Genomic DNA, 21,934 nt, shown 5'->3' with positions numbered 1-21,934 from the left:
AAAATCATATTTTATTATATCATTGAAAATGTTTCAATTATATAATTAGTATAAAGCTTAGAAATAATTAGCTCGTCATGGGTACATTATAATTTAAGTACGAATTGTATTAAGATAAAATTTTAATGTACAAGGAAATGCAGATTAATTCTTATCTAGATTATAAAGATTATTTGAACTGCTTAGTCTTAAATAAATGAAATCGTTGAAAATTTGAGCAGTGTCTCTTTGGCTTGCTTCGTGTACGAATATCACTGAGGTAAGATTAGATTTTAAAGTGTAATTCAGTCTTGTTTGACTGTCGTGATGTTATGAAAGTGATAATCCTTTAATTTGATGATACTGATTTCTATTATACCTTATTAAGAAGTGTCATGGAAATTATTGATTTACATTTCAGCCACGTGAGAGGCTTTTAATATTCCAAATTAATACAATATGGATAGTATTATATATTATTAACCAAATGAAAACAAAATTACTGTTGCCTCAAAATGTTTTACAAATTAGGGCATTCAAATGATAAGCTTAAATTAATTATTTCGTTTCATTTAATAATAATATTAAAAAGCTTGTAGACGTAATGAAAATTTTATTTTATTTAATTGAGATTCATATAATAATCTTCTTAACAAATCGATTCTTTATTTCCTAACCATATTTATAAATTTATATTATTTCAATTCTCATGATTTCTGCTACTTATGTACATATACATATGTAGGAAATATGTATTTATCTACAATCAAAAATTAAAATTTTAAACTTGTTAAGTATTGAAATAGCATCAAATTTATAATACAGGCACATATAATTATGTAATAATAACACTGAGCAACAAAAAATCACGTTTTTGAGTTACCAGAGCGGAGACTAGCCAATCTTTACTCAGTTTGACCCACTGAATTCGAATATGATATTGATTTTTGTTGGTGGGCGATCTAGGGCGGAATATATTTTTGACTTTTAAAATTCGCTAGACAATTAATTAGAAGTATTTTAAAGCAATGAAATATAACAATTGATAGGAAAAATATCTGACTATTGATTACAATACTCAGTTTGAGCGTAACAATCCTAAATTTTGAGTTAAAGACCGCAAAAGCCAAAAAACTGTAAAAATCGCGGATTTTTTTAAACGCTCATATCTCGTAAACGATCGCCCACCAACAAAAATCAATATCATATTCGAATTCAGTGGGTCAAACTTATTAAAGATTGGCTGGTATTTTTTTTTGTTGCTCAGTGTAAAATTAGCTTACTATATACCCGTTTTTACAAAGCTCTTTTTAGTGTTACTTCGCCTATTGGTCTTACACTATTGATATTACATTCAATATTGCTACTTATGTATTTATATCATGCATATCTACATATTTATTCTGATAATCAACATATACATATAACAGTCGTTCATTCCTAGGAATTTTAGAATCTCGTTTTACGTAAGTTTTTTAGATCAAGATTGTCAAGTATTCATTGTATGATTCTATTATTATGATAATAGAATCATACAATGAATACTTTTTTTATCAATTATATATGTGACCAATTTTTTCAAATTCAAAACTAAGACATTTTTTTTCAAAAAAATATTTCTAAATTCTTCAATTATTAAAAATTAATGTTAGATAATCATGGATGCACAATTTTGAAAAAATTAACTTATTTTCTTGAAGGCTTTTGTAAGGTCTATACAAGACTGGCTAAAATTACATTTAGTGATAATTAAACATTTTAAAGTTTCAACATTCAATTGCGTTTTATTACTAGACCACATATTGTTCATCAAAGTAAAAAGTCTTTCAGCAGATGCATTTAACCCTGATAAAAAGAGACAATATTGGACTATCGAAGATTCTATTTGACAACATTTTTGTATAGGACATCATTTTTGCTGAAGGTTTTGAATGTTTCAATTAATCTATTAAATCAAATAATGTGCTTGATCAATGTATTAGATCAAATAATATACTATTACTAGTTTTATTTTACCAAAAAACAAGTACAAATGGTCACCTTAATCACATAGGTTTAATATACGTATGAGAGTGTATACATATATACTGTGTATACATACATAATGTATGAGAGTGTATACATATTTACGTATGTATATAGTTTCAAGGAGAATCATTGTCGTATTTGAATCTTTAGTAGCTTAATATTCATTAACTCACATGTCTCAATGTTATATTGCTGTTATATTACAGGAACCACTCCTTATTTCATCCAAGACACCCCAAGCAATCATCAAAGAAATGGACAATAAAATTCAACCGACAGAGGAAAATATTCCGTCCACTTCAACCAATGACATCTGCTCAGAATTAATGGGAAACTGGGGACGGTGGCAGTTTAGAACGGTTTCAATAATTTTTTTAACCAAAATACCAGCTGCGTGGTTTATGGCTTGCATTATATTCACGGCTCCAGATCCATGGTATGGAGAATACAAATGTGATTTGTCTGAATATGAGAATAATACCAGTTGGATTTCAATCACTCATCCGAACATCATTACGGCAGATGGGTCGCACGAATCAGATTTTTGTTCAGTAATTCTTGAACCAAATTTGAATTCCAATTACAGTGAGCAATATTGGAAAATGATATCAACAAATACTGATATCCACAATGAAACAATGGTACCTTGTAATACGTTTGAATACAGTTTGGATATATATACAACTCTTATCACACAGGTATAATAAATAACTCATTATAAAATAGCAATTTCATAATTGCAATTCGATGTCAAATTTTGCAATGATTATTATATTGTAGTTTGATCTTGTATGTTCGAGGAATATATTGATAGCCACTACTCAATGCTTTCATCTCTTCGGAGTTCTGCTCGGAGGTATCGCTGCTAACGAATTAATGGTTTTGTAGGAATTATCTTACATAATTGTTGTTTTTTTTTACTTACATATGATAATAATCATTTTTTTAATTTATTTTTTTGATAGCTTCAGCCCAAGATTAGTTATGATGGGAGGAATGATACTCTTGCTTCCATGTGGAATATCAACCGGACTTGTCCCGTGGTTATGGCTACACGTAGCATTGAGATGTATGTCAGCAGCTTGCTGTGCGCTCATATTCACCCCTGGAGGAGTGATTTGTAATTTTCACGATATATACATACATACATAATTATGATTCTATAAAACATATTACTCGAAAGCTTAAAATACTCGTGATTTAGTTTCAGACATTGTTGGAGGTCGACCCAAAGTAATAGTAAGTGCAAATTTTGAACAATTTTGGCCTATCGGTGTGATACTTTTGACGGCAATTGGTTACTTTACTAATAATTGGTCCCAAGTATACATGACAATAACTATACCAATACTGTTAATAATGATTTTATGGATGTATGCTAGCGATTCATTTCATCAGTATATTATGAAATATTAAAATTTTATAAATGATTGAACTGTACATATTCACAGCTGGATTCCCGATTCACCGAGATGGCATATGGAGCGAGGCAACGTTGAAAAGGTGAAGGATATTTTGGAGAATGCGGTGAAAGTAAATAAATCAAATAAAAACATACCAGATAATCTCATGCAGATATTACAAAGCGAAGCAGACGCTATAGCAATTAGGTATCTTTTTGATAACGTACAATGTACAAACTTGCGCGCTTCAGTATTATGTAAACTCCTATATATCATATGTAACTCGTAATAGAAATCAAAATGCGCAATCTCAAAATAATTGGTGGCATCTGTTTTCAATTCCTGGAGCTGTTTGGACAGTAATATTAACCGCTACATCATTGGGTTTGATGCTCACTTGCTACTATGGTACACTTCTTAACATCAGAAGCTTCGGGCGAGGGTATCTTTATTTTACAACACCTATTGCTGGTAAATATATATTATACATTAATATAATACGTACATTAAATTTATATAAATAAGTCAAAAACTTTTTACTCATAATTGATTTGATTTAGGCTTATGTGAAATAGCCGGTGGAATCATAGGATTTCTAATCTTATTATTCTGTAAATACAAGTGGAAATTAATAGGAACGATTACAACTATCACGGGATTAATAACATGTACAATTTGGACGATGCCTGCTCATGGTCAGATTTGAGTTATTTTATTTTTTTGTTTATAATAACTTTTAAGTACAGATTATAAGTAAATATTTTTTCAGTTGATGGAAGTCACATGTTTCTCGATTTGATGTTGCTATCCATGCTCAATAAAATAGGCATAAGTGCGTGTTTATGCGTTTTGACAACATGTACACCAGAATTGTTCCCTTTTCCTCACAAAAAGAGAATCGTTTATGGATCAACAGTCATTGCTCGTATCATTTTTCTCACTGCTCCTTTCATTGGTGCAACGGTAAGTTTTAAAGAATTAAAAATTATAAATACACAATATAATATGCATTTAAAACACGTGTAATTTGATATTTTTAGGTGAAATTCGGTGACGCAGTTCCACTTTCATTCTTTGGAATATTGTCGGCAATAGGGGGATTGTGTGCATTTGTTCTCAAACCAGTACATTTTAAATCAGAAAATTTGCCAAATCTTATACGACCAGCAGAAATGAAATTTTAATATAAAATAAGAATGTACGACTACAAATGTAATTAATTCTCTTTAACTTATTTTATTCTAATTTACATACATATTTTTAATTGATATCATAGAAGTAAATATTTTAAAAAGACTAAAGTTTTTTATTAAAAAAAATATTATTTTCCAACAAATAGTTTTAAAATAGAAAGCTTGTAAAAATAGATAAATTTATAAAAAAAATTATAAATTGGAATTCTTTTTAGTCATCAAAATAGTATCGTATACATCAGTTCTTCGTTGCTGCCGTGTGGGTATTTGACTACGAACTTCCTCAACTACAGTCAGATCTAAAACAAAGATGATTGACGGTATAAACACTTGATATACAAATGTATATTTATTTTAAAATTGAAATAATAATTTTTCTTTTCTCTTACCTATATCAGCTAACAAAATTTCTTCTTCGTGTCCTGCCTTAGCTGTAACAACTCCCCAAGGATTAACTAAAGTAGAATGTCCCCACGCCACATAGCCTGCACCAGTGTCTCTCGCTGGACTTATTATTCCCATATAAAGTTGTAAATCGTTAGCTCTCGAACGAGCAAGCAATTCCCAATGTAAAGGACCAGTAGTCATATTGAAAGCCCCAGGATATAACAGTACATTACAGCCTAAAAAGTATATTGTTATTAAAAATATTATATTATATTATACTCGCAATATAATTTCAAAACAAATTATTAATTATTAACCCATATTGGCATACGCTCGAGCCATTTCTTCGAAACGTAAGTCATAACAAATTCCCAAGCCGATTTTCGCTCCACCAATGTTAAAAGTATTTAGCGTATCACCACCAGTGAGAACTTCAGATTCTTTAAACGTCATTTTTCCGGGAATGTCAATGTCAAATAAATGCACCTAATGATTATTTTTACATGATTTAAATGAAAATTTAAAATTTCACTACAAAATCTGACATCAAATTACTTTTCTGTGTTTGGCAATCATTATTCCGTTAGTATCCCAAACAGTACAAGTATTATAGAGCTTTCCATCGCATCTTTCAGGTACAGTACCACCGACTACTACTACTCCGAGTTCACCAGCTATTTTTGAAAGAGCCTGACATGTTGCACCTTTTGGAATTTCTTCAGCATATTCATTAAAGAATTCTATAGAAATCATTAAAATATGTGAATCATTTGTATATATTTAAAAGAACATGTATGTATGTACTGAAAAAAAATAATTAACTTACTGGTTCCGTATGGAGAATTGAAGCATTCGGGTAAAGCAATCAATTCAGCTCCTTTTTGTTTAGCATTTCGAATGGATTCTACAGCCTTCGCTATATTTTTAGTTTTATCTGGCCCAACTGCCAATTGTATGAAAGCTACACGTAGACCTGAATATTATTAAATAATAATAAAATAAATAAATTAAATTGAAAAGTTTGAGAAGTTTCAGTAAAACTTTGTTTACAAGAGTTCACTAGATAACCTGATTTAGTTGCTAAAAAAAATACTCGTCAATGTTATCACGTCAACTGTTTTATAATTCATTACATTAACCAGTTCTCAAAAGATCAATGAAATACTATCATAATAAGATATATTTATTTAAAAAAAAAAGTTTTAAACTCGTGTATCATAAGAGGAAGACGAAATTTGAGACATCTATGTACATTTAGTCTTAAAAATAAATCAATAATTTAAGACTGGCAACACTGCAATTGTAAAAATGCGCGCAAATTTGAAAGTCTAGTTTGACAGCTCGCGGCTCATGTCAGTTGGACCAGAGAAACAACGACGATGAAGATAATGACCCACCCGTGGAATGCGGCGCCCCTTCCTGATGATGAATAAATCGAGGGTGCGCCGAATCCGCTACGCATTCATTAGGCTTAGGGGATGAATCAAACCCTCCCTTTGAGCTGCCCGTGTTTGTATTCGTGTTCGAGCTGACGTTCGTGCTCGCCATCGCGCTTCCTCACCTCGACTCAACATGGCGTGCCGCTTTCCAGCTCACAGACGACTTGACAACGGCGATAATGAAAACGCTTATCACTCGTACGACATACATGTATGTATGTATGTACTATGCAAGGTCAGCTCGGTTATAATATAAGTGACAGCGATTCTCAAATTATGCAACGCGGCAAATTTACATTCCACTCTACGTAAACAATACATTTTCAACCAAAACGAAAATTTGGCGACGTTTGGACGAACATTTGGATACTATATAATGTAACATCGACGTATTAAATAATTCTGTCCAAATGAGATTCAACGTATTAACTAAGGTTCGGTGATTATTCCGCACAAAACGATATCGCACACCTCACTAAAATCTCGATTGCGGAACATCCGGCACCCGAAAATTCCATTCATCTGTAGGAATATAGTACAACTTGTGCTATTACGAATCAAAATCAGTGATCTCATCAGCGATCCTGTATAAATGGTAATTGGACTATTCGTCACATTGGGGTGGTCACAAAGACAATTTTTGCCATGAAAATCCGTTTTGTTACGTTATAAAGATTTTAGTGACTTTGTGACGAGTAATTTGTGACCAGTAATCACCGAACCGTATAAACACGCATAACTCAAGGGCAACGATCCTTTCGACCATTCCAGAAGAAAGAGTTCAACGCTCGATCGTAAAACGAACAGTGATGTCATCAGTAGTCACCGGACCCAGAAGGTGCCGCGTATTGTTCAAAGGTTGTAAATGCATTGTTAAAGGTTTGCCGAACCTTTTTTACAAAGGATTTACAAGAATGGAACAATGGATAGCACTGTGACTATCCTACCTCTAGTCATCAGGCAACCGCGATAAGATGTCCTGAAAACACGTGGCAGTCATTAACACGTGTCTCAACAGTCATTAACGCATGGCACGCTCGTATTCTCAAACGAACGACGTCCTGGCACACTGACTCCAGAGCACACGCCTCGAAAATTGGTCAAACACGTGTCCTGAGAACAAAGACATCTCTGCACACGGCACGCCTGGAACTTCCTTATATAAAGCCACGCAGCAGCAACGCAACGCCAGAGTGAACCTCTGGAGTTCAACCAGATCACTTCTCCGAAGCTCAACCTCTTCGTACATACAATAGCCATTGTAACAATTGAACTAAAATAAACGATCCTCTTTCAAACCCAACTGAGTTTCCATAGGCCGGGAAACGGTCGAAACCTAGAAAGGTCTGTTCATACTTAACAGCACTGCACGACTCCGTTTCAAATATGTCATTTTATTACATTTCTATTCATATCTACCTACACGTCGCGGTCACGTCACGTTTACAGCAATTTGGCCGAGTGCAAGGCAAAATCGGCTTACTTATAGATTAGAGGCCATGACGATACGACGCAATATTGCTTACGTCGTATTGTCGAGTACTTGCAATGTGAATGCATACATGTGCATTCGTAGCTACGCGTCAGAATACAAGTCAGCAAAAATGTTTCGACGTTTATCGAACGAAAAATTATGTATAATCACGCTGTTGTTGGAAGAAGAAGCTCAAGAAGGCAATAAAAAAGCACGGAGGCGTTTTGATGTGCATCTTAAAAAAACAGAAAAACCGAAGGAGAGTTTTGGACACTATATAAGGAGCTTGTGGATGATTAACAAATTTTTTTTAAATATTTCCGTAAAAAAATTAATTTTTTTTTAAATATTTGCGCCAAAACCATGTCGAAAGATTGAACAGCTGTCAACTGTCACTATCGATAATTAGTCCAAAACAGCAAAGCGGCAGACTCATGGCACGTAATTCGCGTGTATATTTCCACGATGGCCAAAAAAACGGATACGATACGTTGACGGATGTTGCTGTAAGGTATGAACAGGAAATGTCGGGTACTGCTGTAAGCCTGCCGTGGCGTAAACGTGACGGTTGGTATGAACATACCCATACAAAATGTACCAAAGAATACTTTTCGTACGGCCGGATACCTGCTGAAGTCGGTACGTGCTGACTAGGTATGAACAGACCTTTACCCGTCCTATACATCCATCGAGACTACACACACGAACGGTAATCGGATTATGTCGAACATTGCAATTGTGCAAACCACAAGCGTTGACACGAAAATCGCGATTAAGGAATATCTGGTGTAGGCATATAGTACAACAAACAATGATCTCACCAGGCCACTGCGACACATATCCTGAAAATCGTTTACTCGTGGCAATCATTTACACATGTTCGTGGAAACAAAGAAAAAGCATTCATGTGTGGCGCTTGAACCTATAAAACACGCGCCTCGGAAATAGGTCGACACGTGCTTCGTATACACGTGTCTTGGAAACAAATGAAGCGTATGACCCCATTCTCTTACGGACATCGTCCTGGCTTTGAACCCAAAGCTATAAAACTCTCGTCCTGAGAACACGTGCCCTGGAGAATAAAGAGATCTTTTGCACACGCCACGCTTAGAACTTCCATATATAAACCAACGCAGCAACCTCCACTGGCAGAGTGAGCCTCTGGAGTTCATACAGATCACTTCTCCGAAGAAACCTCTTCGTACATACAATAACCATTGTACCAATTGAACGCAAATAAACGATCCTCTTTCAAACTACACAACATGTGTTTCGTTAGACCGGGATACGGTCAACATACCTTCCCTGTCTTACACTGGTACTCGAATTCTCGTTAGTATGATACTCGTACGTTAGTAAGAACTCGAGTACTAGATATTCCGTATACGCGATTTTCGTGGTAACGATTGTCGTGTGCGCAATCTCAATGTGCGAAATAATCCGTTTACCATTGACTACATAGGTACTTGTTATATGTATTTGATTTCCTGAATTGAATTTTGTCAAGCACGCTCCGTAGACGGTAAACGGACTACTAGTCATATGTGAACCAGTCACAGGTAAACCGGTCGCTCTAGATCGGTCACACGTGATCTCCCGTCACACTAAAACTGGTTACGAGAAAACTGGTCACACCCTAAAACTGGTCACACCATAAAACTGGTCACACCCTAAAACTGGTCACACCCTAAAACTGGTCACACCCGAAAATTGGTCACGAAAAAACTGGTCAAACCCAAAAATTAAAAATTGGTCGAATTTTTGGACAAAGAAGCTATTTATTTTTATGAATCAGTTAGAGGACAATTTTGTTCTTTACGTGTTCCTTTCAGGAGATCTACATTATAATTACTTTCATTAAAACATGTAATATTATATTTAATTTAAAATTTTTCTCAACGTCACTGAGTATTGATTCGTCTCTGAATGCTCTCATATCCTGGATACATATATATTTACAAACTAATTACAAGCTATTTTTTCTATACATTTTAATAAACTAAAATGGGCCATTTCTTAAGTTACATACCTAGTTTTTGCTTGGTTGGTAGTATGAAAATGTGCTGTAGCCAGCTGAGCACGCTTGACAGTTAGCGCGGGCAATCTGACAGCTCTGGCCTGATGACTTTAGCTGTGACTTATAATGACTTCCCAAAGATCTCTCAGCTTGCAAAAAAACATGAAGAAGCAATCTACAGTTTTGGCCTTCTTTAACGCAGGAAAAACGAGGTAAGGCTCCATTGTTACCTTAACTTATCGATTTCCAGTTTCGTAGGAAAATGGATAGAAAAATGAGGCTTGTAATTAGATAAATTAAAACTAAAATTTTATTGCTCGCTTTCAGTTCTCCTATTTCTCAAAATTCGAATGTGTCATCTCTAAAAAACGAAGAAAGATGTGAAAAAGATAATAGAAAACGTGAAACCCAATCACTTTTAAGAACCGGTATAGACTTTTTTCTAATGAAAAGAACACATTATATTCGTAATTTATATGTATATATACAATTTTTTTTTTAGAAAATACTGATTTGACTCTAGGAAGGATTTCCAATTTAAAATCAAAGGTAGAACAATCTAAATATGTGTATTACTGATAATTATGTGTTAAATAACAAAAATTATTTTAGGATGCTTCTTCAGATATAATAAATTTAGACACAGATGATTCTTATGAGTGTAATAACTTAAGTCATTACTCTAAATACGCTAAGAAAAAAATTGATGCACCTTCTGATGACGTTTTCGATAAAAGATTTATGGATGAACTACAAAAAATAAGAACCGAAGAAAAGAGAAAAACTGTAAGTTTATTCAAATATACATATGTGCATAGATAGATATAAACGTAAATGTGCACATATTTATTTTATTGAAAAATAATACATACTCCTTTATTTATCTGAATTATTCAGGATGATTACAAAAAACAGTTATCGAATTCATTTAATAACATAGTCGGGCAATCAAATCAAAAAAGCAAACCACACCCCGCTGATAAAAAAGAGAACGTTTCAATACATAGAAACGGTCATGAATATGAAAATGAGAATTCCAATACACCAAAATCACTAAAACTTGATAAATCTATTGAATCGTGGATGGATAATATTAAAAACAATAGTGCACTAGAGAATAAAAGTGATGTGAGTGTTATGTGTATACTATGCAAATGAAGTATATAAATAATTTCTAATACATCGTATTTTGTTATTGCTCTTTCAGAGAAGGTTGGCAGATCTTGAAAATTCAATTGGTTTTTGCAAGGATTCATATGTTGAAGTATTAGAAAAAATTGGAGACGCCTTTGACAGTATTCCTTTAACCATATTAAACAAATTACCTGGCTTTCATAGTAATACTTATGTAAAATTGAGAAGTTTACGTCAGCAACTTCGGCGCTCAATTAAGATAAAAAATATGTATTTAAGTAAATTAAAACCTAAAAATCGTAATAATGATTCACCAAGGACTTCCATAAATCATAAGAACAAAAGTATGAATGAAACATTTTCGCCTATAAGTAAATTAAACGAATCTCGAAACAAAAGCATCAAAAATTCTAGTTCTTCGTCTTTACCTATGAGTTTATCAGAAAATGACGATGACTTGTCAGATTTTGAAATTTCAAGAAAGAATGTTTCTAAAAATCCAAATTTGGATAAAAAATTAAATGTAAAAGATAAGCATTCTGATTCATTTATGGCCAGTAATAATTATTTAAGCAATAATACTTTGAATTCGCAAGAATCGCCTTCAAAACTGAAGGAAATAGACATATTCTCAACAATACAATCACCGAATACTGACAGTCCAAACTCCTCTTTTAATAACGATACAAATCTCAACATCTCAATTGAGGATGATGCTATTAAAAAGACAAGTAAATTCGTTTTTAAAAGACCTTCGAAACTATATACTCTTGATTCAATGTCAACTTCAATCGAATCCCCTACTACAGACATCCCATCTTCTACATTAAATAGACTGCAAACTGCTGTGGTAAATCTGAAACCAATATGTGAACCGAGTCTTCCAAAAACGCCTTTGGCGGCTCTTAGCAACAGTTCTGTTCCATTCCAACCCACCAAACAGGACCCTGTGATGCTCAGAAATTCAAAACCGTGCGCTAAAGTAAATCCAATACAAAGCGATACATCGTTGAACGAAAGTATCAACACAAATGACAGAGAAATTATGATGGATAGCGACGAAGAGTATTTATCTGCAGATTTAAATAATCAAGACTTAGAATTTAACGCATTCGCATACACATCAACCATAGCAGAAAAAAATATATTGGACGGAATTGGCGAATCTTCTATGCATCAACCAGATTCTCAAACATTAAGTCAATTAATTATAGACGATGATGGCTGGCCTGAGTATAGAGAAGAAGACTTTAAAGAAGTTGAATCAAACAATCACAATATACCACATACTTCTACATCGAATACTTTAGTGGCAGCGCCTAATACATTAACTGATAAACATAGCAACTTGGGTAATTTTTATTCCAATGTTAAGAATGATGGGGTGACGGGTGAATTTGATGGAATGGAGTACGCGCACTCTTTCGTTATGATGGAACAGTTCAAAGAAAAGTTTGGTCTTAAAACTTTTAGATCGAACCAGTTGCAAGTGATAAACGCCACACTTACAACACATGATTGTTTTGTTTTAATGCCTACGGGCGGTGGTAAATATCCAATTTTTCTTCCATATATTTATAAATCATTTTCTTCATATTATTACTGTCATCGTTTGACTTTCAGGTAAATCTTTATGCTACCAATTACCCGCAATTTTAACTCCCGGAGTAACTATTGTTATATCTCCTTTGAAGTCTCTCATAATAGACCAAGTGCACAAACTGAATTCGCTCGATGTAAGATCCAAATGATCAATTTGAAGAATATACATCATTCTTTTATACATATTAATTATGTTTATGTTTACTTTGTAGATTCCTGCCGCTCATCTATCTGGTGACATATCCCTCAGCAAAGTCGATGATGTTTATAGACAACTCTCTTACATGGAGCCTTCTTTAAAGTTGCTTTATGTAACACCAGAAAAAATATCAGCATCGCAAAAATTCCAAACGACCTTAGACGCTTTATATTCCAGACAAAAGTTGGCTAGATTTGTGATCGACGAAGCTCATTGCGTTTCTCAATGGGGACATGATTTTAGGTCGCATTGATGTTTTATGTAAATATTGAATAAGTGGTGTTCTTTTTTTAATAATGCACGTTTTAATTTCAATTTTAGACCTGATTATAAACGTTTGAGTATATTACGGAATCGTTTTCCTGGTGTTCCAATGATGGCTCTCACTGCTACTGCAACACCTCGAGTTCGAATAGACATCTTGCATCAACTTAACATACCCAATTGTAAATGGTTTCTTTGTAGTTTTAACCGACCGAATCTTAAATATTGCGTTTTGCCCAAGAAAGGTGCTAGTGTTGGCCATGATGTAGAACAACTGATAAAAGCCAAATTTTCCAAGTAATTGTGAATTTATTATCAGTTAATGCATATTATTATACTAAGTACATTGAAACTTATTAATTTATAATGGAATTGTATTTTGATTCATGATTAACTTAATACTGCACATAGATTTATGTAATATTTCTATCCCTCAGGCAGTCTGGTATAGTCTATTGTTTATCACGCAATGAATGTGATAAATTAGCAGGCGATTTAAGGAAAGCTGGTATAGCAGCTGGCAGCTATCATGCTGGTATTTCCGATCATCAAAGAGAAATCGTCCAAACTAATTGGCTTGAAGATAAATTCAGAGTGGTAAAATATCTTTTTATTTATCTTATTATTGATTAATCTCCCCCCGATTATTTATAAAGCCTAATGTGTGTAGTTTACATGCATAGTAGAAATCAGCAAAAGTTAAATACATATATGGTTACCTACTGATATTTAGTTTATTTCTAGAAGCAAATTTTAAAATACTTTTCTACCTTGTGAACTACAGTATTTTTTTGACATGAGTGAAGTTTTTTAATCTACTTCTTAACTAAATGATCGTATAGACCAGGCTTAAAATAAAAATCCATAGCAAATACATACAATGTACAATAAATACAAGTTCCTTCAAGTGGACGAAACAATAATTGGTCCCATACATTTGAGTTTGTACATATATAGAAGTAAATAAATAATATTTTTGATCAAATACATGTACATATCTCAGGTTTGTGCAACCATCGCCTTTGGAATGGGCATCGATAAAGCTGACGTGCGTTTTGTAATACATCACAGTTTGCCAAAATCCATCGAGGGCTATTATCAAGAAGCTGGAAGGGCAGGCCGAGATGGCGAACAAGCAACGTGCATTTTATATTATTCATACACTGATGTCATGCGATATAGAAAATTATTGGAAAGTGCGTTTTCACTACCTATATACATATTTGGCTTGTTTCTCATCTTTAAATATTTCATATTAATATTTTTTTATTTTCAGTGGATCGCAATGCCAATTACGAAGCTAAAAAAATACACATAACAAACTTGATGCGAATGGTAGAATTTTGTGAGAATATGACGGAATGTCGACGCGCTCAAGTACTAGCATACTTTGCCGAAACGTTCACCAGTGAAGCATGCAAATCCATACCAACGACTGCTTGTGACAATTGCTTGAAGACTGATAACTATAAAGTAATTATAATACATCACGATTGTTATTTTGCACTATGCTGTTTTATTATGTTATAATGTACAAAATTTTAGGTTGTGGATGTAACTGAAGAGTGCCGTTCGATATGTCGTTGTGTTAGAGATATTTGCGGTACTCGTAATCGATTCACGCTTCTGCATATAGCTGAAATCTTTAAAGGCAGCATGCAGAAGAAAATTATGGACAATAATCATAATAAGCACCCATTGCACGGTAGAGGAAAAAATTGGCCTAAAGGAGACGCTCAGAGACTATTACATCAGCTTATAACAAAAGAATTCCTAATGGAGGAATTAATCGTGACTAATGATATACCAAACGCTTATATACGATTAGGACCACAGGTTCCCAAGTGAGCCATAGTTATAATTACCGTGTAATTACTAATAATAAGTAGGAAATGTATTTATTTTTATAAAATTCTATTATAGGATGATGAATGGCGAAGTTAAAATACTATTCCCAATGAAAAGTGAAAAGAAGTCTCTCAATTCGGTTACGAGTGGTACTGTTAAATCGACCGATTCTCCTGCTAACGCAGAATTGAAAATTATACAGGAAAAATGCTACAATGAACTATTGGAAATATGCAGGTACGCACATTCATATGTACATATTACAATTGAAAATATAAATTTAATTTTGAAAGACATATATTAATATTGTTTGTATTTGTTTTACTACATAGGCAAATAGCGCACGTGAAAAATATTTCTATAGCTTCTGTGATGAACTTGCAAGCTCTCAAAGCGATGGCTCAAAAATTACCGGAAACCACCGAAGAAATGCTTAGTTTACCTCACGTAACAAAAGCAAACTTTGAAAAGTATGGCAAAGAGTTACTAGAAATTACAACGCGTTTCTCAATGGAAAAATTAAGTATGTACATATGTATATGAACATTGTTTGCATTATCTCAAATAAGAAAAGAATACGTATACATATTCTAATTGATTTCCACTATGTTTTTAAAGCTATATTGATAGATATACAAGAAAAACAAGAGATGGAAAAGAAAAACTTGGCTGCGGTGGAAGAAGCTCAAGATTCCGATACTGATTGGACGCAAGCTTCTCGTTCAGCTTCTACATCTGGATTCCAATATTCTGCGACTAAACGCAAGGGTAGACGTTATCATCCTAAAGCGAAGAGGTATTTTAAACTTTATATACATATATATGTTTATTAAAATGTGTATGTTATATTGAAATGATTTTTCAAATATTCTAGGTCAAGAAAAGGCAGTAAAACGAGATCTGCGCATTTTAGTCCTGTGAATAACTCTGTCGGTAGAGGAAGAGGTAAAACAACAAGGGGTGGAAACAGTAAAAGAGGTCAAGCACGAGCACAACCATCTTTCTCTGGTATGTTTTTACGACAACCTTTATATTTTAATTTAAATGTGTAACAGTTAATTGAATTTTTAATATTATTGTTTTAGGAAATAATAATCTCGGTTATATGCCAATTCCACAGAAAAAATCGTGGTAAAACTGATGAAGTTATTATTTATTTATATTTTTTTTACACCAAACCAGATAAATTATTTTATTTTTATTTCATTAACCATGATCATTTCAAATATAAATGTAATTTAAATGTCGAATAAAATTCATTCACATTGAATTTAAAAATTTAAATTGTTGTCATTGAATCACAAATGAAAATAATAAGCCAAAAACATTTAACAAGAAAAAATTTATTTAAACAAACAATATTAAATGCAAATACATCTCGCAAATATTTTTTCAGCTTAAGATAACTTTCTAAAACTAAAAAATACAAGTTACATTCTATCAGACATCACACGTTTGGCTTGGTATTTGAGATGCTTGTTGTCAGCCAAGATCTATTCTACCATACAGGATGCTGCCTACAGAATTTTGACAGTAACAGCAGTGTCACATTTAAAGATGTACGAATATTTAAATAATTAAAAAGGAACACTATATTTTTCAGTCATCACTTAACATATCCCCCAAACAACGAAAAGCAACAACAACCATAAGTTTCAACAATAATATCTAACTTCGAATCTATCCATTAATTGGGAATGAAGCGCTTCTTATAATTTATAATCATCATCACTCTCAAAGAAATTATACTCGGGAGTATCCGCTTGGTTCTTCTGAAATGAAAAGAAGCAATAACAAATATTAAATTGAGTAACGAATATTAAATTAGTTTCGCTCTAATGAGTGAAATTGCATGCAAAAAAATGTTAATTTAATTTCATGAAAGGGAATTTTAAAAAGGCTGAATCAAGTTTGTGGGAAAACATAAACTTAAAAAAGTAATTAATTTACAGTTAAAAACATTCATTGTATTTTAAATACAGAACTTGTGACAGCTATATCCATTTATGTTTTTAAATATGTATGTAAAATCTATTTGCGCAAAAGTCTCGATAATTTCTTTCGTCGGATGATCTTTCTTATTTGAGTCATTTCGAAAATGGGAACCACCTAATGAAGAAGAAGATCAATGTATTTTCTGTTTTTGTATGTTCCCTACTTAAAAAATTTAGCGCCCAAGGGAATTTTAATACGATTAAAAAAAATACGTCCATTATTAATACGTAAATATTAAAAAATAAAATCCATAAAACCTACCCCTAAAAGTCCATTTGACCGAGCGTAGCCAAGCATAGCCAATGCAGCAATCAAAATTGCAAAAATTTTATGTTCAGTTTTATACGTGTCCTTTTTTTGAATATCTGATTGACGTTGAGATACTTTTTTCTTTTCTTGAATGTCTATATATCCTAAAAAAACATAATTCTGATTTAATATATCGACATAAATAGATTTAAAAATATAAAATAAAAGTCGTCCGAATTGTTTTACTTACTCTTTTCTAATTCTGGATAATATAAACTCGTTATCCTCTGCACATATTTAACTAAATTAATGTGATTTTTTAAGTGATTTGTAATTGTGGGATTTATAAGAGGAAATTTAAGTATTGGTGCAAGGTATGAGAATAGTGTTGCATCCACAGATGATGGCGTAGTACCAAAGAAATAGTCATGTCTACCAAGACGGGCTGATATATCTTTAAAGAAACTATTTGCCTTTTTATAAATCTGGAAATCATTGAACATAAAACTTATTATATACTGTTACCATAAAGTAAAATATAATACTGAACTGACAATACTGAACATACTTTATGATAAAGTTCAGTCTCTGGAATATCTTCGCCATATATTATTTCTATTTGAGACTTTGCCCTTTCACGGAATACACTTGGATAGTAAAAATTAAAAGGTATTGTAATTTGCTTTGCAAACCAAGGTCGCGTTGATTCTTCATAATTCTTTTCATCTACCCACCATGCATATTGCAAACACGGATAGAGAGTTTCTCTTATGTATTTGTCATGGGCGTACGCTTCACAGCCTTCATCTGGTACGATGTTAGAATCGATTGGAAAATTCTACCGTGCAAATAAAATTGGTTAAAGCATATTCATTCTATTTTGCAATTAAATATAAATAAAAAAAAATGGAAATACCTTGGATAAATAATCGATTATGGCATCAACATCGTTTATTTGAACGTTCCCATGTATTAAAAGTGGAAGAGACGTCTCAGGTGCAAATAATGGATTGTACTTTTCTACGAGTTTGAATGGCTTGCCCCAAAATTTAAGATAGGTCTGAAGAAATAAAGCAAATCTTATGAATTAAAGTGTGTTCATAGTTGTGTAGTTACAATATGAATAGGTTAAGTTTTTTGGATAATTACCACGAGTCTCAAACAGTCTGGAAAAATACTAGGCAGGCCGAAATCTCCACTCCACACCCACACCTCAGGTTCTGAAACCCTTGAAATTCCAGACATTCCAACGCATCTACTTTCACACCCGACCAGCTCACCAGCTCATTTGACGTATGGCCGGTATCTCAGTTGGTGATACCACATGCGAAAATGCTATCTGTCAAATGGAATTATATAACCGCGGAAAAATTTGAGTGAGTGCTAAGGTTCGGTGATTATTACGCTAATTGGATTATTAGTTACATTGCGATCGTCCAAAAGATAATTTTTGCCATGAAAATCGCGAATACGGAATATTTGGCACTCGAGCTCTCGTTAGTATGATGGACTTTTCGGCTGCCAGATGTTCCGTTATAGAGATTTTAGTGACTTGGACGAACGCTTTGTGACCAATAATCACCGAACCGATTATTCCTACAAAACGATCTCGCACACGTCACTAAAATCACGATCACAGAAAATCTGGCACCCGAAAATTCCATCCATCAAGAGTTAAAAGTGAACTCTCATACTAACGAAAACTCGAGTACCAAATATTCCGTACCCGTGATTTTTGTGAGAACGATTGTCGTGTGCGCGTTCGCAATATGTGAAATAATTTGTTTGCCGAGCTAAAATATCAAAAACAAAATTTATATCTATGTATGTGAAATTTTTCAAATAAATAACATTTTGATTATCTAAATACTAAATACTAATTCGTATTTCTTCATACATACAGCTTAGCTAGCTTAGTCAGCAGTGGTTGCATTTATGTTTAACACCGAGAGGTTACTGGGTTCAAACCCATGCTCCTATAAATTATATATACAAATATACAGGACCAAGTTCCAAGTTCCTGTCTCCCCCCCCCCCCCCCCCCATTACACTTAAAATTGGCAAATATAGTATAGTAAAGGCCAGCTGTATGGGTCGGTGGTTGCGTTTATGTTTAGCACCAAGAGAATACGGTTACCTGACAACTCGTTCACAGATTTTCCGTAAACCGATGATGCGCTCCAGGCATTACGTATACGGCCATCTCTTTCTCACCCCGTCTGTTCACCATGATCTTGTTTACTATGCCATTACGTATGCGGCCATCTCTTTCACAGACCGTCTGTTATCGGTGAAAAAATGGTCTGTGAAAGAGATAGCTGCATACGTAATGGCAGAGTAAACGAGATCATGGTGAACAGACGGGGTGAGAAAGAGATGGCCGTATTCGTAATGCCTGGAACGCATCATCGGTTTACGGAAAATCTGTGAACGAGTTGTCATGTCACCAGAGAATAATGGGTTTAATCCCGTGTCAATCTTTAATACTGCTGGTCAAACTTGGATATTTGTGACTCGAAGTCGATCGTTTCTTATCTGAATTTGATTTATGCACAATATATAAAAAAATTATGTACAAGTCGAAATCCATAGATGTCTCTATGGATAAATTAATAAATTTCTAATTTCGTGTTCTATAGCCTCTCGAAATAGAGATTTATGTAATAAAAATGATGCAATGTTTGTAATTAATTGTCTAGGAAGGCGCATTGCGGTCTACCTGTTGGGCCTTCCTGGTATACATCTATGTAAAAATAAAAATAAAATAAAATGATAAACACACGATAAATTCGGTTCGCTGATTACATTCCAAATATGAATAGCTACCAGGATAATTGCCGCTACTAAAAACGTGCGCGCGGATTTTCTGAGGTTCGAAATTCGGTCTACGAAAATTCGTCAAACAGGAAAATTTCCGTACAGAAAACTCCCCAAATATTGCTCAGCAAATGCTTTTTTTTACGAGATTTTTATTATTCGTGCGACGGGACAATCAATTCGAATGTCTAGATCCGTTCTCCAGCGAAGTAATTGTCTAGTATAAGGAGATATATGATAATATATTGAAGGCCTGAATTTTATACATTTTTCTTAGTTCATTATAATTCTATTGTTCACCTATTTTTTTTATTCACATGCTTACTTTGACAGAAAGAATATTAATTTGGAAATGGATCGAATAAAGTATATTTAGACCGCATTAGTTAAAATCATCGACGAGAGTTGGGCCGCCAGTTGCAGCCGGTATTATTACTAAAATTTGCTACGGATATTTATCGATCGCACAAGATATGAACGCAACCGAGTGCTTAAATTGATATCTGATAATTAAGTGATAATGTAATATGCATTTTTAGGTTAGAATATGGCAGAAGTGGACCTCAGTGTGGGGGCACGCGTTGGCGTAAATTACCCTCTGTCAGTGGTTTATTGCGGCAATTGTTCGCTACCGATCGAATACTGCGAATACTATCCAGAGTATGACAAATGCAAACAGTGGCTCGAGAGGAACTTGCCCACTGAATTCCAGAAAGTCAAATTAAGTAAGTCATTGCTTTTCCAGTATAAAATGTTTCCATAATATATGTATTATATGTGTTTTAATGATTTCAGGTGAAGATGGTTGTGGTGGAGAAGAAGAAAAGAAAAGACAAAAGCGCGGTGGGAAAGGTATGCTAAAAGCGAAAAAGAAAGAGGACGTGCAGAGGCAAGTTACAGTGTCTCGAGCACCTCGTGGCAAAAAGAAGTGTGTCACAGTTGTATCTGGACTCAGCACTTTTGGTTATTATTTTATTTTATTTTCCATTACTATGAATTAAATTATTTTCAAATATCTAAGTGTCGTATTTTTTTAGACATTGATTTAAAGGTTGCTGCAAAATTTTTCGGTACTAAATTTGCCTGTGGATCTTCCGTCACTGGTGAAGATGAAATCGTAATACAGGGCGATGTGAAGGATGATTTATTCGATGTTATTCCTGAAAAGTGGCCCGAGGTGTGTATCATATATGAGCTTAATTTACTTTTCTTTCATAGCAGTTTATAATTTTTTTGTTGTTTGTTTAAGATTGACGAGGATAATATCGAAGATCTTGGAGACCAGAAACGGTAGTGTACGCGCATTTTAAAATTACTCAATTGTATCATTATTTCGTACTGAATTTCTGTAAACGCTATTTAATGGTATACGCAAATTTTGAAAAGTAAATTATTTATAAACAATAATTTATTTATTTATTTTCAACTACATCATTTTAATGTACCCTTCTTCTGATGATTGATTATAAAGTGGCGTATTTTAATTAGTATAACAGGAAATAAAGAAGTTTTTATCTCATTTCTGAGCAAATAAAATGTTCCTCATGTGCAAAAAATTTATATCGTTATTGAATACCAATTTTGGTACCGCATAAGTTAATTAAATAATCAATGTTGATTAAATTTTGTGAGACTAGGATTTGTGAATTTAGGACGAGTGAGGCCATTAACTTAAATGGGGCATTTTTTGAGTTATGTGTTGTTCGGCTTTGTAGCTACAATATAAATTTAATAAAACTATAATATATTTGTAATTAATTACAACATTAAAATTATATCTGTTTGTGCTTTAAAAAAAAGTTGCATAACTTTTTTTACTATTTTTGAGTAAAAATTTGGTAGCATAATTTAATTTAAACCAAATTTATGAAGCCCTTCATACTAATCTAAGTTTATTAACCTTGTG

At 33.3% G+C, this 21,934-nt stretch overlaps 5 protein-coding genes across 12 annotated transcripts in view; 3 read left to right on the top strand and 2 right to left on the bottom strand.

Annotated features, from left to right (window-relative positions):
* LOC143914278 (organic cation transporter-like protein) overlaps positions 1 to 4,699 on the top strand; it is a 474,519-nt gene extending 469,820 nt beyond the window's left edge. For 3 of the 4 annotated variants that reach the window (XM_077434437.1, XM_077434436.1, XM_077434439.1), the window contains exons 2-10: positions 2,214 to 2,705; positions 2,788 to 2,891; positions 2,973 to 3,127; positions 3,212 to 3,380; positions 3,459 to 3,617; positions 3,703 to 3,881; positions 3,971 to 4,105; positions 4,180 to 4,373; positions 4,451 to 4,699. In XM_077434437.1, the coding sequence (XP_077290563.1) occupies positions 2,214 to 2,705; positions 2,788 to 2,891; positions 2,973 to 3,127; positions 3,212 to 3,380; positions 3,459 to 3,617; positions 3,703 to 3,881; positions 3,971 to 4,105; positions 4,180 to 4,373; positions 4,451 to 4,594 (1,731 nt within the window). In that variant the 3' untranslated portion in view covers positions 4,595 to 4,699. Of the gene's footprint in view, positions 1 to 225; positions 260 to 2,213; positions 2,706 to 2,787; positions 2,892 to 2,972; positions 3,128 to 3,211; positions 3,381 to 3,458; positions 3,618 to 3,702; positions 3,882 to 3,970; positions 4,106 to 4,179; positions 4,374 to 4,450 lie in introns of those variants that run through there. The other variant, XM_077434438.1, reaches the window with a different exon arrangement.
* LOC143914280 (omega-amidase NIT2) lies at positions 4,088 to 6,906 on the bottom strand. 2 transcript variants are annotated; one of them, XM_077434442.1, is made up of 6 exons: positions 6,552 to 6,906; positions 5,817 to 5,963; positions 5,546 to 5,730; positions 5,308 to 5,476; positions 4,993 to 5,226; positions 4,088 to 4,902 (listed from the first exon to the last, which is right to left on the bottom strand). In XM_077434442.1, exons 1-6 carry the CDS (start codon positions 6,562 to 6,564, stop codon positions 4,796 to 4,798), a joined length of 855 nt encoding a protein of 284 aa, XP_077290568.1. In that variant the 5' UTR covers positions 6,565 to 6,906; the 3' UTR covers positions 4,088 to 4,795. The 2 variants fall into 2 exon arrangements, with proteins under 2 accessions (XP_077290568.1, XP_077290567.1); XM_077434441.1 differs by having other exon boundaries at positions 6,388 to 6,648.
* Positions 6,907 to 9,949: 3,043 nt separating this feature from the next.
* LOC143914275 (recQ-like DNA helicase Blm) lies at positions 9,950 to 16,248 on the top strand. The gene is made up of 18 exons (XM_077434431.1): positions 9,950 to 10,132; positions 10,248 to 10,348; positions 10,423 to 10,469; positions 10,533 to 10,706; positions 10,818 to 11,048; positions 11,128 to 12,601; positions 12,678 to 12,790; positions 12,869 to 13,098; positions 13,177 to 13,416; positions 13,557 to 13,716; positions 14,123 to 14,315; positions 14,396 to 14,592; positions 14,665 to 14,963; positions 15,043 to 15,204; positions 15,300 to 15,490; positions 15,586 to 15,763; positions 15,842 to 15,975; positions 16,053 to 16,248. Exons 1-18 carry the CDS (start codon positions 10,047 to 10,049, stop codon positions 16,100 to 16,102), a joined length of 4,260 nt encoding a protein of 1,419 aa, XP_077290557.1. The 5' UTR covers positions 9,950 to 10,046; the 3' UTR covers positions 16,103 to 16,248.
* DENR (density-regulated protein) lies at positions 15,322 to 21,857 on the top strand. Of its 2 annotated transcripts, none has more exons than XM_077434452.1 (5): positions 15,322 to 15,336; positions 20,573 to 20,753; positions 20,824 to 20,991; positions 21,066 to 21,205; positions 21,278 to 21,857. In XM_077434452.1, the coding sequence occupies exons 2-5, from the start codon at positions 20,576 to 20,578 to the stop codon at positions 21,320 to 21,322; spliced, it is 531 nt and encodes a 176-aa protein (XP_077290578.1). In that variant the 5' UTR covers positions 15,322 to 15,336; positions 20,573 to 20,575; the 3' UTR covers positions 21,323 to 21,857. The 2 variants fall into 2 exon arrangements, with proteins under 2 accessions (XP_077290578.1, XP_077290577.1); XM_077434451.1 differs by lacking the exon at positions 15,322 to 15,336 and adding an exon at positions 20,385 to 20,454 and having other exon boundaries at positions 20,568 to 20,753.
* On the bottom strand, positions 16,071 to 18,924 carry LOC143914281 (metaxin-1). Of its 3 annotated transcripts, none has more exons than XR_013260805.1 (7): positions 18,361 to 18,593; positions 18,128 to 18,271; positions 17,780 to 18,049; positions 17,462 to 17,696; positions 17,224 to 17,375; positions 16,918 to 17,076; positions 16,291 to 16,739 (listed from the first exon to the last, which is right to left on the bottom strand). XR_013260805.1 is itself a non-coding variant. In XM_077434443.1 (7 exons), exons 1-6 carry the CDS (start codon positions 18,454 to 18,456, stop codon positions 16,999 to 17,001), a joined length of 975 nt encoding a protein of 324 aa, XP_077290569.1. In that variant the 5' UTR covers positions 18,457 to 18,924; the 3' UTR covers positions 16,291 to 16,739; positions 16,953 to 16,998. The 3 variants fall into 3 exon arrangements, 2 of the variants coding, with proteins under 2 accessions (XP_077290570.1, XP_077290569.1); XM_077434443.1 differs by having other exon boundaries at positions 16,953 to 17,076; positions 18,361 to 18,924; XM_077434444.1 differs by lacking the exon at positions 16,918 to 17,076 and having other exon boundaries at positions 16,071 to 16,739; positions 18,361 to 18,800.
* Positions 21,858 to 21,934: the final 77 nt, after the last annotated feature.

This window comes from Arctopsyche grandis, chromosome 7 (assembly GCF_051622035.1).
Source record: "Arctopsyche grandis isolate Sample6627 chromosome 7, ASM5162203v2, whole genome shotgun sequence".
NCBI lineage: Eukaryota > Metazoa > Arthropoda > Insecta > Trichoptera > Hydropsychidae > Arctopsyche > Arctopsyche grandis.
The sequence above is the reverse complement of the archived record's forward strand: the minus strand, read 5'-3'. Positions and strand labels throughout refer to the sequence as shown.